Below are 19,520 nucleotides of genomic sequence, written 5' to 3' on the forward strand. Positions count from 1 at the left end.
CAGGCAGGGGCTTCCAGTGACATCTGGGGAGCTGGCTGCTTCTGGAAAGAGCACGTCAGATAAAGTGCAGTTGGTGTGAACTGTACCAAAACTGATGGCAATGCCCCAAACAGGCACAAAAACCCCAGTGTTCCTTGCTGAATAAACAGCACTAATTCTTCTCTCCTTTGATTCTCTGTGTGTAGAATTTTCTGTACATGGATAGCAAGAAGGAAATAGGACAGAGTGTAGCAGGGGGTTGCTGGAGATCTAAATTTTCTGGATTGGGAAGAAACTAAGTAGCTTCAACAATATAGTGTTCCTCCAGCTCTGCCTAAGGTACCGTGTTCAGTGCTAGAAGAAGGCAACTCTTTGAGCCTTTGCTAGTGATTGGTTTTCTTCCCTTTTTAAGCTTTTCTATCTACAGGAACAGAAATGGTAACATCTGAATTTCCTGAGTTATTTTAGTTGGCTTTAGTAACATTTATGAAATGTCCATCCTAGACATTTTCCACATTCACTGAACTGCTCAAAATGTCATTACTCACAGATCTAGGAAAATTTGCCCACCAGACCAGTCGTCCTGGCTGAATACCAGTATCAGAAGATGAACTGGAAAGCATTTGTTATTTTGATTTGAGGAGAATTCTGGCATTTTAAATTTTAAAATATTACTTCACAACTCAAAGATGCTGCAGTTAATTGCTCTCTTGCTGTGATAGGAGTTTTTTGATCATATGTGAAGAGCATTGTGTAAATACAGGCACATTTCTTGTTGGTGCAATACCTGTTGGATATTGTTTAAGGAAATACATTGTATTTAAGTTTACTCAGTGATGGACTCTTTACCAGTTCTGACAATTGTTTGCTGAGATAAAATTTCAAAATAATGCAAATGACTTCATGCAATATCATGAAATAATATCTAAAGGACTTACTATTCAGTTTAGTTAATAATTCAGTTTAGAGAAGATATTTTTGATTCTGTTACAAAAAGCTCAAAACATGTCCATCAAAAACATGGACTGTTTTACTGTTTTACGGCTCCTCATCTTATAATGACTTTTGACTTTTCCCCAGAATTTTTTAAGGAAGTTTGGGTTTAAAACTTTCTAATTACCTTTAATTTTAAATTCTGTGCATTCAGTTCAAGAAACAGATGAGTATCAGCATTTATACCATAGTAGTAACTTGCTTTTTCTCAAATAACCTGATGCTGTGGCAAATAAGGACAACATCCTCCTGGTCTGCAAGAGGCAGAGCTTAGCCAGCAGGTCAAAAGAGGTGATCATCTCTCCTGCTCAGCACTGCAGAGAGATTTCTGGAGTGCTGGGTCCGGTCCTTGGGCTCCCCAGTACAAGGCAGACATGGACATACACTGGAGGAGGTCCAGCAAAAGGTCACAAAGGTAATGAAGAGGCCAGAGCATCTCTCCTCTGAGAAAAGGCTGGGGGAGATAGGACCACTCAGCCTGGAGAAGAGAAGGCTCAAAGGGGACTCTTACTAGGGTGTATAGATATTGAAGGGAGGGTGTAAAGCAGACAGAGCCAGGCTCTCCTCAGTGGTCCCCAGTGCAGGACCAGAGGCAGTGAACTCAAACTGAAACACAAGAGGTTCTGTTAGAGTGTCAGGAAACACTTCCTTACTTTGAGAGTGACCAAACACTGGCACTGGTTGTTCAGAGAGGGGGTGGAGTTTCTACCCATGGATATACTCAAGAGCCAGCTGGACACAGCCCCGGGCAAGCAACTGTAGTTGGCCCTGCTTGTCCAAGGAGGTTGGACAAGGTGGCATCCAGAGATTCTTTTCTACTTCAATCTGTGATTCTGTAACAAAATAGCCTTAAGTTACAGTTTAATAGGAAAGGAGATCTAAAGATTTTAAAGGGAGTAAAATTCAGTCTTAACAGAATGAGGGGAGTTTTTCTATTTGTCTTGTGTCCAGGTTTTGGCAATGAAAAATTGCATAATAGGTAATTAATTTATTTAAAAAATAATCCAGTAGAATATGATTAAGAATTGTATCTGAAATGTGATCCTTTGATAATGTTGTTTGATTACCAGTCACTAGACTGAATATGCTATTTTTTCATTCCTTCTTTCATAAGAAACCAATTGCATCCCCTTGGCATTTATTGCAGATGAACAGGAGAGCTCTGGAGCAATTATTTATACTGTTGAGCTCAAGCGCTATGGTGGGCCTCTTGGAATTACAATCTCTGGGACTGAAGAGCCCTTTGATCCTATAATCATTTCCAGCCTTACAAAAGGAGGATTAGCTGAAAGGTAAGTTGGAAAGCAAATTATTTTTAAATGCTCTCTTTGTGAAGGTAGAGGTTAATTTTGTTTATCTAAACACCTTAATTTTCATGGGTTAGCAATTGATTTTTTTATAATTATTCAGATCTGAGTTTATAATCTTTTTTGCTGTTGTTATTTGATCATTGGCAAGCACTAGGAGCATGAGCAGGATGTACATACTATACAAGGCAGAGGATTGTGGTCCTTATTATAGATCACCAAGGAAAACCTAGTCAATCAAACTGCTCTTCAGAGGAACATTTTAGCAGCCTCTTAAAACCAATAGCCTTGTGTAGTACAATAAGTAAAGAAAGCACTTCATGTGTCCAAGTTTATCTGAACTCATCATACACTTACCTGCCTCTGCATCTGTCTGTGCACTTGCATACACCACAGGAAGCATTATCAGAGGAGCAGAAATGCTCCTCATGATAAGTGATAGATAAAGAATAATGGAAAGATAAGGATTTCTGTCAGCTGTTATTTCTCGGATTGGTTGAGTCATTGAAACTTGTAGCACACAAAACATGATACTGTGCAAAGCCAGAATCAACAGTGCATTTACACAAAAATATTTTCTTTTCCTGACTGACCCATCCTGAAGGCCAGGTTTGTGAAATAGCTGGTTACTTGCTCACACTGCTTTTTTTAATGTTGTGAGATTTCTAGAAACTTGACTCATTTTAGGACTTACTAAGCTGTCTGAGATTGCTCTTGAGCAGGTGGGCTGCAGTGAATGTCATCCACAGGTGATTAACTGTCACAGTACCACAGAAATCCACATCATTCCTCAGCTCTGCTATTGTCACTACAACAAAGGTGACTTGCTTTAAGCATTTCTATCAAAAGAAATACTCTGTGACACAGCAATAAAAGCAAAATAAAAGAAAGAAAGGGAGATGAGACTTCCATGCTCCAAAATGCAAAGAAATTGCCTTTGTTGCCTTTTACACTCTTCTCAATGTTTTACTTCTCTCTCTTATTGTAGGACTGGGGCAATTCACATAGGAGACAGAATCCTAGCAATAAATAGTAGCAGTCTGAAAGGAAAACCTTTGAGTGAAGCCATTCATTTATTACAGATGGCAGGAGAAACTGTCACCTTGAAAATCAAGAAGCAAACAGATGGTGAGTGTGGCCAAGGGTACCATCCATGGTCCTTAATGCATGTGTAATTGCAGATTAACAAGCATTCAGGCCATCCATGGAAAAGCTGTGTGTCAGGAGTAAAAAGCAGATTCTCAGAACTGCAGTAAAGCAAGGATCAACACCTTTTTTTATGTAATCCTATTCAGCTACCAGTCCCAAGAAATTTTCAGTGCCTATGGGTCACGTGAGCGAGCTGAGCGATGCTGAAGATGAAAGCTCTGCTGCACAGAAATCTGGCAAGCTCTCAGACATCTATTCCACTACAGTGCCAAGTGTTGACAGCGCAGTGGAGTCATGGGATGGCTCTGGTATTGATACCGGCTTTGGAAATCAAGGTACTGTCAAAAACAAATAGACATTTAAAGCAGGAATTATTGCCTTCATGGTTGACCTTCCTTTGCCCTGGGTAGAACTTTTTACTGCACTAACTTTTAACCGTGTGCTTTATAATGTGTTGCTGTCTCATTATGACCACACACCTCGGCAGGCAGGATGATTTCTTGCACTTGGCTGGCCTCAGATTCATTCTTTCATGAGGATGTGATGTGTTACAAAGCATTTATCAATACATTAGCAGGCTTTTGTTAGCTTTACTGACATCTGAATAGCTTGGTCCATAGCTCATCCACAACTAAATGAGTTTATCCTTCAAGTACAGATCAATGCAAGGCACAGAACACTCAGGAGATGTTCATGAGTTTGATGCCCATATGCATTAATTTTTAAATGACAACAAATTTATTATAAACTGCTGGAGGGCAGGGCAACATTAGTCATTGCCTATGATTTGTAAACCTTTTGCTTCTTCCTCAGTCCTGCCGTATTAACATCTAACTCTTAGCTGTCAAAAACAATCATTCTATTTAAAGACACGATTTTCCATAATGATATTTTTTTCACCTTTCTCTGACTATTGTTTTATGTAGGATTTTCAAATAATGTCAGTTTGTAACACGTTTATTTAGGCAGTGAAGGATATAGACATCCTGTAATATTTTTGATAACAAGAAAAATAGCTTGCACACAACTTCAGTGTTTTATTTAACTCTTTTAAAAATGTTTATTTCTATAGTAAAGCATGTATTCCCATTACCTGGCAGGTATTTGGACAGATAGATCCTTACCTCAAATAATATTTTCACTGGAGTTAGAATTTGGATTAATTTGATGCCTTTCCTTAACTATGTTGATCAGTTTATCAAAATAAGTTAGATTTTCTTCTGATATTTTAAAGTTCTGATTAGAATTATTGCTGAAAAAGTGCCAGAATGGTAATTCTCATTTTCTGAATGAATTGAAGCTATTTGGAAAAAGTTCAGCTGTGGAAAGGATTGAGGCCCAGAAGTCCTGATGATTTGGATGCTGTGCCAAAGCTGAACCAGTATCTCAAAGCGGATTTTCTTTTTTAACTCTCTTGAATAAATCAGCCCAGGCTTGGCTGGATACATGGCACCTCTGTTAAACAGCCTGAGAGGCAAACAGATTTGTGCCTTTATCCCTTGGTGTTGTGGTGGCCCCCATTTCTATTAAAGTTTATTCTGTCTTGCCTCATCAAGCTAAGTTTGGCTTTTCTCCAATTTCTTGGCAATAAGCACAGACTAAGCAAGTTGAGGAGTTTGGGGGATGTTTCTGGAGCACCAGATAGTGCTTTATCCTATTAATTAACAATTTAATGCTGGTGAGCTGTCTTTTCTCTCCTTGAATTAATACCCCATTTTGTACCTTTGTTTTATGTGTCTGCCTTACTAATCCGGAGCCTTCACCACACAGCAGTCACATCTTCCCAACCAATACCTTTCCTAGAATCTGGGACTGTGTTAATATCTGCCCATTTGCTGGAAAATGCTCACAGCCCTGTAGTTACACAGCATTTGAGGGAGATAGGTCTAGACTGATATATGCTCTCAGAGCCCTACCAGAAGGGCACATGAAGAGCTAAATTCATGGGATTTTTTAATGCATCTTTGTAAACTTTTTTCAATACACCTAAGGCAGTTTTCTTACTAAATTAGCTTTAATTTTGGGCATGTTGCATATGACCATGTTAACACATATTTAACACATCCATAATATGTGATTTATTCAGTACTGTTCAGTCTAGGATGTCGAATTGGAAATTGATAAATCGTGGCAGTATCTAGAATTAAATGTAGAAGCAGTTGAGACATAAATAGTAAAAGAGTGTTAGATATATTTAAGATTTTGCTTTTAGTGGACTTTGACAAGAGGAGCTCTAGAGCACACCTAATTCCAGGCATAATCTAGGTCAAATAATCTGGCTACAGAAAAATACAAGGCAACGATGACAAACTGAACAGTCCTTGAGAACCCAGCTTCAGAGGGGTGCTTTCCTGTCATTTCAGCATATGCATTGCTGTGAATTAGTAATTCATCTCTTTAGGACACACCTACCAGGCTGCAGGATACAGCTTCAATGCCTATGAGTGGAGGAGTGCCAAGCAGGCCAGTGTGTCCCCTCCGGGCAGAGCTCGGAGCCACGCGCTCCACGACGCGGGGCTGGGCGACGACGACTGGGACCGACCTGCAGCGAGCACGTGAGTTCCCATCCCTCATCTGCTCTCTGCTGGCAGCTGCAGCAGCACCCCAGACATGAGCACTCCCTGCCTGGGATGAAATCATGCTTGTCTAATGGGGTTACAGCAGCTCTTGCTTTAAATATAGTACAGAACACACCATTCAGTGCAATATACGGAACAACTGTGCAGTGCAACAGTATGAGATGCAGTATGGTTCATGAAATTCATTGGGCTGGATTAGTGGTCTTTATGGAGGATTATGATGCCAAAACCAAGACATATATTTATTTCAAGTTACTTCTGCCAATAAAACACAGCATTTATCCCTTAAGAATAAACAAACAAAGAAATTAGGGCATTTCCCTGGGCAAGTTTCAGAAAAAAAATCTGATCTTTTTTCTATTCCACAAAAATAAACCTACAGATAATGTGGCTGAAGACAACTGGTGTGTCAATCTTTTGTCTTCTATGAAAATTCTTTTTGGTTTGGGCAAAGAAGCACAAATTACAGTCTTGATCCATAAATACTTGAGACATTCCCATTCAGTAGGAGTAAAAAGTGATCAAGGTCCAAACTATTGGTATTTTGCCATGCATTTATTCCTCCTCTCCTGAGAAGTAAATCTCATTTGTAGTTAATTTCTCTGCAGACAAAAGAACTTCTGAGGAAAAACTTTTTACTTCACAATTCCTGGAGATAGTGAAAGACCCAAAAATCTCTTATCTTCTATTCTAAATTTTCTTTTCTTTTGGATTTCTTAGTGGATCTGCTGCAGAGACTTGGGTAATTTCTGCCAATGAATAGTTCTTCAGATGTGGGAAGACAGGCATCACAGTGAAAGAGATTTCTGTGCTCTTTGCACCCACCCTCAGGATCTGCAGACATGCATGTCCTTCATGAGAAATACACTTTCTTGGTGTGCCAGCACAGTGAGCCTGAAATCCTGGTCTGTGAAGAATTCAAGTTTAGTACTAAAAAACCTTTCTGGTGCTTGTATAAACCTCCTGGGTAAGGAAATCCATGAGGTCCAGTCTGTAACCTTTGAAATACAAATCAAGGCAAAGTTTAGATGCTGCTTCCCGAATTTGAACGACAAATCCTATGATACAGCCCATGGCTTTGTGGATTTTGTCTGGAGACAAGCCTGGCAAGATGACAGCTAAGATATGAGCAAGTGTGTGTTCTCAGTCCATATCCAGCTCCTTTGGTCCCTACTGCAGAAGCACACTGGCAGTTTTCATAGGCTAGTAGTGGACAGTGTTTAACAAAGGAAACTAGATAGTTTTCCTTATACTGCCCGTTCTCTGCAGCCTAATATTCTTACTTTATAGGGTCTTTATCCACAGTTACAGCCCATATTTTGCTTCTCAAATGAGATGCAGCCATTCCAGAGCACCTACTGTTTTGCAGCTATGTAAATAGGGGCTGAAAAAGTTGATGAGCAGTGAATCAGGGAGCTGGACTGTAAAACACAGAATCCCCTAAATGTAAAGCACATGTTCCATTACCATTTTAAAGCAGTGTTCAGCAGAAAGTATGCACATTAAAGAGTCTTGTTCTGCCTGTCAGTGTGACTTACACCTGAGAAATACAGTACAAATTAAAATAATGATTACTTTAATGCTGTAGCTGTAAAATGGATGGTGCCACATCTGATGGTGTTGCTATCCCGAGTGCTGGAGTATTTGAGAAGGCTACATCTGTTCTTCAGGCCTGTTGCAGGAATCCCCTCTTCTCCTGTAGTTCTAGCTTAACAACTTATCTTCTTCTCTAGATCTAGAAAGTAATTTTTTCTTACCTTTGTTTTATGTAGCACAGCTTCCAAGAATATGTGGCAACAGAAGGAGACTGAGACATTGGGAGAGAATCACGAAAACCATTTAAAGCAAACATCTGTAGAAAAATCAGATGGAGAGAGCATCAGGAGCGTGAAGAAAGAGGGAAAGATGTGGAAAGGTGCCTCTGGAGGGCAAAGGAAAGGTGGGGGACAGCTGGAAGAGTGGAATACTTCCAGGTAGGAAACCAAAAAGTGCACAAAACTGAGATCCAGTTGGGCTGGGGCAGAGGTTGGGGGAGCAGAGGATGTGAGAAGACAAGGGAAGAAAGGAAGAACAGTTGAAATGAGGATTAAAAAAACAGGGTAAAAGTAGAAAACACTACATTAACTTGCTGTTGATTGACAAGGAAATTTCAGTGGGCAAGCAAATGAAACCACTCTCTAGCCTGGTGTCTACCTTTCACTGGCAGATAGGATAAGGCTGTTACAGTTCCTGCTCCAGAGAAAATGTTTAACATGCTAAAACAACAGTGTTTACAGGAATGTCTGCCAGATCCAAGAACCTCCTGATTAAAAAAAAACTAAAAAGCACAAAGATTTTGTCTCATATGGCAGTAAGAACCAAATCATAGACACCCATGTCTTCATTATTTGTCCTACTGCCTTTCCTTCAGACTTTTTATGCATCTGAGTTTCTGACTGCTCTTTAAATAAGCATCAGAAAACCAAATATGTTCATTATAGGTCAAAAAATATTTTATATCACTTAAAATCAATCCCTCACATTTTAGATAAAAAGGACATCTAGATAAATTATTTTGGTACCTCTTTTGGTTTTGTAGTGTAGTAGCTCAGCTATAAATTATTCATGTGGCTGTAATGAAGATGCAAAAGTTGAGACTTCACACACCAGGAGACATGACTCAGAGAAAGAGACAGAGAGGAGAGGAGGGCTGAAAAAGAAATTGCTTCAACTAAGAAGTCCAGACAAAGAGGCATCATGATTTTATATTTCACAGAAGTCAGAGAGGAAATGGATCTCCAGTTCTAGGAAATCCAGGTTTTTCTGTCACAGACAATTGCCTCAAATTATCCTGTTCATTAGCTTAAGTTCCATTTGATATCATTAATATGCAATGTAGCAAGAGATAATGTAATGGATAAATTAGTCTACATTCAACATTGGCTGTTGAAAGAACTACATAGATTTATTGAAAAAGCTCATTTCAGAAGTCAAGGATCTTTCTAAAATCATGTTTTAAACACTTTCTTGTCTTGCCTGGGAGGAATTGCATCTGTGATCTGAGTAGGTATTCTTGCCATTGCTGTATCTATTGCAATATTTTAGAAGAGACACTGGTGCTAGGTGGAGAATCATTGCAATAAGAGATTGAAATGGCTGACCATTGTCTGCTTGACTGATTGTAGCTGTAAGAAAGCATCTCTGAGGCAGAGTATCATGTGTGTGAAGCATTCAAGCTGTCTTCCCTTGTGCTGGGCAGTTCTCCTATTTAAAAGCTATTCTGTAAACAGAATTACATTCACGCTATTCTCAGTAATACATTGTTTGTCAAGCAAGGCCTCAGATGCTTCCATAAGAGTGTTTGCTCTGTTTATGTGCTGTTAAGCACCACTAGCTGCAGTCCATGGGCAGCTGCTCCAAAGTAACAGCTTGCTGCCACCAAAAGGGCAAATTGTCACTTTCCTTCCTCATCCTTCTTCCCCTGTGCCTTTCACATAATCAGCCCTCTCCCATGCAGCAGCTCTGATGCTTGTGTGAACCTTTACTGAGCTGCTTCCCCTTGCTAAGATAGAAAAGCCTCCTGCTCCCCTCCCTGTGTACACCCATACACTGTAAAGGTGTTGCTTTGGGCTGTGCCACGCAGCCCAGAGTTGTGGTTTTTATCAGACCTCACTTGCTGAGCAACTTCCCTAAGCATCACTGTCACCAACATCTGCTCAAGAGTGCTTTTAAAAAGGCTTTGGTGCATTTATGAAACACCAGAGACCTAAGTTTCTATGCAAGATAATGGCATCCCTGAAAGTTTCTCTGTGTTTATGTATGAAATTATTGGAGCAGTTTATATTACGGCCTAAATTGATAAATGCAGCTTAGGCTGAAGGAATCAGGTAAAAAGCACCACCAAGCCTCTTTTGCAAAACATTGTTTGCAAAAACAGAGTACTCTTTCCCTATTGCCTGGGAGAAGTCTGTGAGGTTGAAAGGTTTTATTGCAAATATTTGTTGCACGGAGCAGCTCCGCACACAGCTACTGGTTGATTCATCAGTTTTCATAGGGAGGCCCCAGTTTCAATGCAGTAAAAAACGTGTATTGAATTGTTCTTGGAATCCATTTATCTCCTTACTGAACAACTTGCTGCTCAGATCCTGCCAGCTGCTAGTGACTGCCAGGTTATGAGAAGGCTTGTCTGTCATGTGCTCTGCATGTCCATCCGGCCTCTCCTGGTCAGCGACCTCCCCACTCCTGCATAACCTTCTGTCATTCAAGTTGCAGTCTGTGGCAAGGCACGTGTGTAATATATATTTTTAGAGGGGGGAAAAAAAGTCCACATTTTTTTTAACTTCTCATTGTAAATCTAGCTTCACAGGTACCCATGATAACACCGAGGCTGACCAGGAGGAAAACTTCTGGTCTCAGGCTCTGGAGGATTTAGAGACCTGTGGCCAGTCAGGAATTCTGAGGGAACTAGAGGTAGAACAATCTTAACCTTTCTTTCCAATTATAGAGAAATATAATGGTTTTGGTTTGGTTTACATTCATTTTATTTTCTCCTTTTTTTTTTAAGTTGCACTAATCACACCAATTCATTTAAAAGCTTTAACCCCTCTCCACAGGACAAGGCTGACAGGCGTCTGTGTTTGAGAAACATGACTCTCTTGGTACCTACCCTTTACCTTTATATTTTTGCTTGTGCAGCTGCCTTCCCTGCCCCTAACCAGAGCTGTTTTCTTTTGTGCAATGCAACCAAAATTCTATAAACATGTTCACCCCAGTGCTTTTGACTTGCAGCTTCTGCTGTGTATAACCATCGATGCTGTCTGTACAGGCAGCAAATGGCACAGAACTTCTAAGTGGGCATAATCTTCCTGCAGCAATACATTCCATTCTCTGACAGACGCTTCATGCAGCTTTTCTGAGCATGTTGTAGGTTGTCTTTTAAATTGAAACTTAATTTGATTAAGATGAACATAAAAGAAAATCAGCTTTTCAAAATGTTTACCTATAGTCACACCACTCTGAAAGAAAAAGAAGCTGCCAATGTGAGAAATGTTCATTATACAGCAATTTCTTTACCATGTAACAAATTTTTATATTTTATCCTTAAGTTTATTACAAATCTAACCATCTTTTGTGTTAGATTGTGCTGAGGGCATCAGGGGAAGAAACAGAGTAACTTGGGAGTCTTTAATTCTCAAATCACCTTTTCTCTAAGTTATCTAATCAGAACAATTACCATTATACTGCCAATTAAAGCTACAGAATGAAAGGTCCTAAAATATTTTCTTTTATGTTCTTTTAAATTCCTGGAGCTGCAAAACTGGCAGAATCTCATTTTCATTTTTATGTTATATAAAGTCCTTTAGCAGCCAGGAGGAATGTGACTGGTGTAACTGGGTGAAAGTTTTTCAGTTCACATTAATTTATTTCCTCAGATTTATGGCTTTTGTATTGCATGTATGGGTAGCAAAATGTATTTCTCATATATTTGTTATTGAAAACCAGAGAAATGTAGGAGAAAATGTTATACAAGTTTAATTCCATAGTTAGATATGGTTCAGTACTGCAGGCTTCTTTTGCAGTTTTCAGTATTCAGAGCATAATAAAAGGATATGGAAATAGATAATTCCAAAAGGGAAATAGGTCATCCGTGCTGACCAGAATTCAGTTACTTCAACACACTGAATTTTCCTCAGCCTTTCACAAAAGTGAAATTCAGAACTGTACATGTACCATTTATAGCATTGCCTCGTTGCACAAGCCCCAGCTCTGAAAAGAAAGCCAGACTCATTCAGTGTGACAGGATGCTGAGAGTGGCCGTGCCTCTACTTTATGAAGTGCCATGGCGTAGTCAAGGACTCCTTATCATTTTTCATTTCAAGGTCTTCAGCCAAAGAGCAAAGAAGGCTGTTTTTTGCCAGGTCCTCTGGCTGCTTTTGCTCCATCAGGCAGTAATATCAGTTATTACTGAGCAAAAAAAAGAGTGTTATGGCTACAATCCATTATCTCATAGTGAAAGTAGTGCTGGAGCTGTCAGAAGGAAGGGTGACAGGCATGCTCACCAGAGTTATAGGCAAACATTTATTTGTCTGTTTTGCCCTTATTTTTTAATTCTCCCATTCAAGCAGCCTGTCTGCATCCAGTCCCAGTTAGAGTTCAGGTTATGGTCTTTACATTTCCCTTTCCAGTTGTCCATCAGAAGAGATAATAAATAGGAAATTCAGCACACCCTGTCCCTGCAGTGTCTGTGCCAAAGTGGATGTGGTTCTCATTCCCCAGAGCAGAAAATCTTTCCCAAGGGAGAAGGCTCCTTGCTGTGCATGGATGCTTTTCAAGTTCAGTCTGTTCCACCCAGTGGGCGAGGTGATTCCCATCATCATCTTTCATGATTTCATCCTCCATGTATTCTTGCATCTGAAACAAAAGGCTGTCTTTTACTGAGATTAAAACCAGCAGTGAGACCAGGGCCAGTATTAGTGCTGAGCTAAGGCAGTCACTCTTGCAGTGTGCATGTCATGCCTAGTTTCTTTCCAGGTAGTGAGCTCACCTGTGCTGAGTTTTCCCTGATCTTGAGGTAGTATCCAGGCACTCTGCCCATTCTGGCTCTAGAGCTACCTACATATTCTGCTGACTCACATTTTTTTACCTTGCACACACAGTCTGAATTTTAAATGCCTTCCTCTAGTTCCTATTCCAACAAATGCAATCATGCTGCAACTTAGATGTTATTTTATTTATGTGTAAAATATTTTTAAAATAAGCAATTGCACTACAAACTCTTCAGTCTACCAGGGGACTGGCTTACAAGCATAGCCATTCTAGTGCTCAGTATTTTAGTTTGAAATGCCATCTGAAAACTTTTGCCCATAGGGTTCATATATTGTTATTGTGTTTTGTTGTGGTCCTTTATTTTATAGTGACTTGCAAGCAGATTGAACATCTATCCTCTTGCCTTTTGCTGTGCCCTGAGTGATTGTGTTCTAACAAAGAATAGAGGTGTTTTTCCTACTGCTATGAATTAACCGCTTACTTAACCCACATTCTCTGTTACAAATTAACCTGTTCATTAATGCTCTAGGCCACAATCATGTCAGGAAGTACAATGAGTTTGAACCATGAAAACCCACAGCCTCGTAACCAGCTGGGAAGACAAGCCAGCTTCCAGGAAAGAAGTTCTGTAAGGCCACATTACAGTCAAGCCACTCGTAGCAACACATTGCCATCAGATGTGGGGAGAAAGTCCATGGTTCTGAGAAAGTTTAAGCAAGAAATGAAAGAAATCATGTCACCAACTCCTGTGGAGTTACACAAGGTCTGTAATTTTTCTTCTGACAGCTTTGAAATAATATATTCAGCACAGGAACTCTAATTATATGGCAGCACAGTAAGCACTTTTTATAATGACTCCACAGATGTAATTTGGGGGCCATGCATATTAGTTCTTACAAACACATTAATGATAGATCCTAGTGGGGGAAAACAAATGAATAAGATGCATCCTTGTCTAATATTTCATTTTACAATAAATCCTCAAAAGGCATTGCTCTTTTGAAAGGAGCATCCAGTGATAATTTGAATTGACAGGACCAATAACTCTTCTCTGCAAAATGTGTTCATTAAGAAAGCAAAGTTTAATTTCTAGAAAATACATTTCTTCAGGAAATTACTCAGGAGGTTTTGGGGGTCTCATAGGTCCTTTTTTAAATTAACACTCATTTTGAATCAAATACAAGAGATTCAATGTACATAATATAGAACTTTTTTTCAAATTAGGTATTGCTTCTTTTTATAATTCCTTTACTCTAAAAAGGATAAATAATCTTCAGACTATGCAACTTTTCACTGCTCAAGATGGTTGAAATGACTTGGGGATATGGAGGTGGCACTGCACTCCTAGCTGCCACTGGATAAAGTGTCTTTGGATATGCACAGCAAACACCTGGCCACTTTGATCTCAGATCCAGTGAGGCCATAAGAGCAGCCAGTTTCCAAAACTTTGTAATGCTGTTCTCCCTGATGGAATGAGCATCCCATTCCTGCACCCATCTTCCTCTTCAAGGTCTGCCATCTTTCCAGAAAGGAGGCAGAACACAGGGAATATGTGTCACCTAGTCACTCTCAAGAGATTTGGGTTGGATTCTAATCCCTGTGGATTTGCCTGAGTTTAATCTGTAGTTCAGTTGAGTTCAGCAATGTAAGGACTTGCTGAGTGTGGGCTAAATGAATGTTTATAAAAGGTAGCAGAGAATTTATCTCATGGTAAATTAATTCCTTTCCAGTGTATCTGATCAATTAGGATGTGTTGTGATAGTTCTAAGCTATCCCTGTTTCCAGCTTGATGTGATCAGTGGAATTAGGTACTGTGCTCAGTTTTTCTGAGTGGTGAATAAATGTGAAATATAAAACCAAAGTATGCCAGTAGGCATTTCACAGTGTGCTCACATTCAGCAAAGGCACTGTTCTGGATCACAAAGCCAGCCTCTCATGTTAAAATAAATCATTACCTGGAAAGGAGTTATCAGATTTTTGTTAATGAGTCAGTGGTATTCTGTGATAGTAACTAGCTTTTAGAATCCTGGGCAGTACAAATAACCTGCAGCTTTCCCTGGCTTCAGCTGACTGTTTTTAAGACTGCTTTGACCTTCCTTTTGAGTAATTTCAGATTTTGTTCAGACCATATACCCAGTTTTCCCCTGCTGAATTGATGCTGAGTTTGCTTTTACTGTCTGTTCTGTCACCCAGAAAAGGGTCATTCCCTCTCTAAAAATCTAAACATTGAACCTGTACAGAGGATTTTCCAAAACCTTACAGTCATTCAAGAAAAATTGAAACTAGTGACTGAATCTTAAGGCCTGATTCCCTAAAGTGAGGTTATACCCTGTGACACATGCAGGTTAGCCCAGGCAGCATGGACTGCTTTTTTTATCTTGAGCAGCTTCTTGTTAGTTTTCCTACTGGATCTTGTGTAGCAGTGTGCCTGCTACTTTCTCTCATATATTCATGTCCATTTTTGTATTAAAGCTCTAGTTTAACACTAATAACCTGTTCCTTTGGACAGCTGTTCAATTAGAGCTGCAGTGCCACGGGAGTGATGTCACTGCCAGGGAAATGCCTTGGCTGAAGTATTCTTCATGTATCCTCTTTCTGGCAATGTGTTCTGCCCCCTGCAGGCAAATGTCTTAATTAGCTGGGCCACTGGAAAACAGGGAGATTTGGAAAACTGAGATGGAATGGGCAGTTTAGAGATACAAGCTAAGACATAGCTTGTCTGTGACCTCCCTCTGCAGATTCTCAAGCATGTGCTTGACCAGGTGCTGCTGAGCTTTCCCAGTTCCATGGGCAGGGCAGGTGCCTTTATGTCAGAGTGATGGTTCTGCATCCTGTGAGGCAGGGCCTGAGTGCCCACAGGTCAGGGTTCACTTTGCAGCAAGGTAACCTGAATTCTTCACTGCTCTTTCTCTCTGTGTTGCATTCACCTGTTGTGCACTTGAACTGTCTTTGTCCTGGGGAAACTAGGATTGAGATAAGTGTCCTACAAATCTCTTCAAACATTTGTTCTAGATGGTTTAATAACATTTAATTAGCTGGATAGTGTATTGCTACATCAGTACCCAAATTTAATGAATGCCTTTAAAGATTTTATCTACTTAGGTAATAATATAGATTAATATTTTTCTAAAAATCATAGCAGACCATTTTTTAGAAGTTTCATAGAGCACACATTCCTCTGAGAGCAAAAATATGCACTAGGATCAGATAATTTTTCAATATTATTATTGCAAGTAGTCATTAACCTAAAATTACAGTCAGTTAAAATATCTCAATAGCTGATCTGTGCAAGATGTATGAATTTAAGTAAAGCATTTTCCCATAGATTTGAGAGGGAGAACAGGCATAGGCACAGACTCAAAATGTATAAGCTTGTGTTTTAAATTTGTAACTAATTAATTGCTTATGAAATATGAATTAAATTTCCAAATCCACACTCTTTTTCCTTTAGGCTCCTGATGTAAATTTAAAAGTCTAACAAATCACCCAAATGGAGATTTTGCTATTGAGATCAGACCTTCCAAAGAGTTGTGATCAGCAGTAGAGATAAACCAGCATGATTTAGGTATTGTGTGAATTGCCTGTGGTTTTATTCCCTTCAGACAGGGCTGCTGCAAGTCAAAATGAGGAACCTGTGATAGGGCTTTGTCCATACCTATTATTAAATAGAAATGGAGTATTTCAGATAGCAGGGCTTTTATCAGAGATTATTTTGAAGAATATGCATTGCCCTAGGAAGAATTAGCCTCATAATTATAACCTCTAATACAAAAGTTTTCTGCAGTTGACTTCCATCTGAAAAATATGATAGCTACCAAACACTCAGCAAAATTAAATTGCTACCTCATCCCTAAAGCAAGCATCAGTTTGTTTAAGTTCAGAGCTCCTGTTAAACACAGGAAAAGTCAAGAGAAGCAAGTAAGGGAAGCAGTTTGTTAAAATCTAGGATCTGCAGATCCTAGATCACTATCATAGAACATATGAATGGGACCAGCATCTGTGGTGAGTTATTCTCCACTCCAGTTTGACTTTGAGAAGGTCTGGACTGTAATAGTGTCCAGTTTGAGATCTGAAACTTAAAGAAAGATGTTTACCACATGGACAGGGTCCAGAGAAAAACAAGCCTTATTTCACATGACTGCAGAGAAAGAATAAAGTGATCTTGCTCTCTGTGGATAGCAACAGGCTTATGCCTCAGCAAGGGTGATTTAGTTTAGACCCAAGAGAAACATCTGAAGGACTGGAAGGGATTACTTTAACAGACTATGGAGTCTTAATCACTGGAGATTTGAAAAAGCAGGGCAGATAAATGTATCTCTGAAATGACTTAGGTGCAGTTGATCCTGTCTTAGGACAAGAATACAGTCTAGATGACTTCAGAGTCCCCTGTTTCATGTGCCTGAAGAAGGGGAAAAGAAAAGGGGTAAGTGGGAAAGGGAAGTTCCTTTTTAAAATCATGGCATCTATGCTAGAACAGACAGAGCATTTCAGGTCTTCTTCTCTTAGGCATGATATCCCATTTTTACAATTAACTTTTCAAGGCTTCTTTAAGAAGCAGTTAACTTGAAGCACTTCTTTGTGATGATTAGGATAAAAAAGTTACTTTGCTAGAAGAGAATTTGGGTCTTGGTTTCGTTATTTTTAATTTCTGCCAGGAAGTGCACACGAATCTAGCAGTAAAAAAATATCCTTGCCTTTTTTTTTTTTTTTTTTGGTCTTGCAGAATGATAGTCTTAAGCACTTTTGTAGCAGCTTCAAACACACTTTTCATCAAAGCCATGTTAAACATGCTATGATATCACAAACAAAAGCCTCTGTTCATAGCAAATTATTAGAATTTCCCCAGAGTCCTGCTGATACAGCATCTGTTGATACAAATTAAAATCATTCTGTGATGAATTTTTGTGACTTTGGAGATGGGTTTTTCAGTAGCTGAAATGCCCACTGACTCCTAAAGTTCATTCAGGGATGGAGGAAGTATGGCAGGTTCAGCAAGAAGTTATCTTTGGGGAGGATGGGAGGAAAAAAGGCAAAGAACACCACAGTCCCTGGGAGGTATGAAATTACACTCATACCCAAAAATGTCACTGGCAGGAGGAAAGTTTTTAGCTCAGTCAGGGGGACTTCAGGTGTGGCTTTCTGTTTTGCAGTGCTGTTCAGGTGGAGAAAAACAAGGGAAGAGGGTGAGCTGGGGTAAAGTAAGGGACAAACACCATGTGGGGGCGTTGGTGCTTCCCACAGCTCAAGACACTGATATTTCCACACCAGCCCTGCAATGTATCATCCACAGGGAAAACGGTGCTGCTGCTGCAGCCTTGTATCCAACTTCTCTCAACTGCTGCCCAGGACTGCTTCCAAACTTACTAGTGAGTGTGATTTCATTCTGGTGAGAGCAGGGCTGATACACCCCTAAACCCAAGTCAAGAAAGAGAGCAGGAAACAAACCCAAACCCCAAATCCTTTACTGTTTTGAGACAACCTGGTCTGTTCTGGCACACCTTTTGACACTGGCAATTAAGATGGGAGCTCAGCAGCTTTCTGAAGGCAGCACCAACCAGTGCTGTGCCCCAGCACTGCTGTACCTTGGCATCCTTCTGTGAAATACTGACCAAGTCCTCAGCCTGCTTTGAGCAGGACACTGAACTTCAGACTTCCCAAAGTCCCCTTCAATTCAAATGGTTCTGTAATTCAGAAACATCAGGAAGGAATTCAGTGGCTGGTGCATACACAAGGATACATTATGCAGAACATTATTTGTTCCAAGCTGTTATAATATAATATAAGATATATGATTAAACCAGTGCATTTTAAATTCAAGGTGATACATGCTACAGCACTAAAAACACAGGTTTGACTGTGCAAGTGTACCTGTGCACAGTGGCACACCACTCACACAATTTACTTGCATAGGTCAGCACCCCTGATGTGAGGACCAAGAGAAAATAAAAACCTAAGCATGCCACTTACCCACAAAGAAGGCTCTATCTTTTTTTTGTCAAATAGCTGAATTCACAAAACTATCTGTGAGAATTTGTCTTCTGAACGCCTGAAAAACCTTCTCCTAACTGTTTCATTATCTTCTATTTCCTGCTTTTGAATGACAACCTCATGGTTATGTAACTGTAGGAACACTGCCTGCAAGCTCTTTCAGAAGGAGCCTTATTTGTATTTCCTTAAAAGATTGCATTATAACTCTTATACTGAGCACTTGTGAGGTTAGGCTTTACAGGGTGGACCATTGCCTGGCCAAAACCAGGCAGTCCAGAGCTTACACTGACAATGGTCCTTATTCCCTTGATTGCAAGACACAGCACCACTTCTTGTGGCCACAGATTGAGGCCAGGTCTTCATATTTGAAGCAAAACTAAGCCTTATCTTGTACTCAGATCCTGGCAGCTAGAGAACAGAGAAACAAAACACTAAGAATCAAAAAGTGACATCAGAAAAGGTGGGCTAAATCCCACAAATTTCCAGCTGACAAGCAGAAGTGAAAAGGGCTGTTTATTTACAGAAGAATAAGGTGGCTTCTGAGAATATTAACATAATGTCAAAACGGGGATGACTTTACTGCTGTAAGTACCAAATAGTAGGTAAGTGATCTCTCTAATGGAAAAAAAAAAAAATCACCAAAACAATCCTAGGAAAAAAAACTGCCTCATGCTTGTAGAAATGGGGACAAAGTTCTTTTCTTTCTCATCACATCACCTCTCCTCCACAGGTAACTTTGTACAAGGACTCTGATGGGGAAGACTTTGGGTTCAGTGTCTCAGATGGTTTATTGGAAAAAGGAGTGTATGTGAAAAACATTCGGCCAGCTGGCCCTGGTGATCTGGGAGGTTTAAAACCATATGACAGACTTTTACAGGTAATGCTTCTGGCACTGTGCAGGTTTAGCATGAAAGGATCTGAAGGTGAAGATTACTTTGTTTATAACCTCACTGGGGGTTATTTGAGCATGCATCTTTGGAGATGTGATTGTAGAAAACTG

The 19,520-nt window shown here is 39.8% G+C and overlaps 1 protein-coding gene across 2 annotated transcripts in view; it reads left to right on the plus strand.

Moving 5' to 3' along the window:
- GRIP1 (glutamate receptor interacting protein 1) overlaps nt 1-19,520 on the plus strand; it is a 301,151-nt gene that overhangs the window by 280,012 nt on the left and 1,619 nt on the right. For both annotated transcript variants that reach the window (XM_056514539.1, XM_056514544.1), the window contains 8 exons: nt 2,120-2,264; nt 3,268-3,407; nt 3,575-3,763; nt 5,830-5,983; nt 7,780-7,980; nt 10,345-10,456; nt 13,062-13,295; nt 19,251-19,397. In XM_056514539.1, coding sequence (XP_056370514.1) covers nt 2,120-2,264; nt 3,268-3,407; nt 3,575-3,763; nt 5,830-5,983; nt 7,780-7,980; nt 10,345-10,456; nt 13,062-13,295; nt 19,251-19,397 — 1,322 coding nt within the window. The remainder of the gene's footprint in view (nt 1-2,119; nt 2,265-3,267; nt 3,408-3,574; nt 3,764-5,829; nt 5,984-7,779; nt 7,981-10,344; nt 10,457-13,061; nt 13,296-19,250; nt 19,398-19,520) is intronic.

The sequence above is a fragment of the Oenanthe melanoleuca genome, chromosome 1A (genome assembly GCF_029582105.1).
Source record: "Oenanthe melanoleuca isolate GR-GAL-2019-014 chromosome 1A, OMel1.0, whole genome shotgun sequence".
NCBI lineage: Eukaryota > Metazoa > Chordata > Aves > Passeriformes > Muscicapidae > Oenanthe > Oenanthe melanoleuca.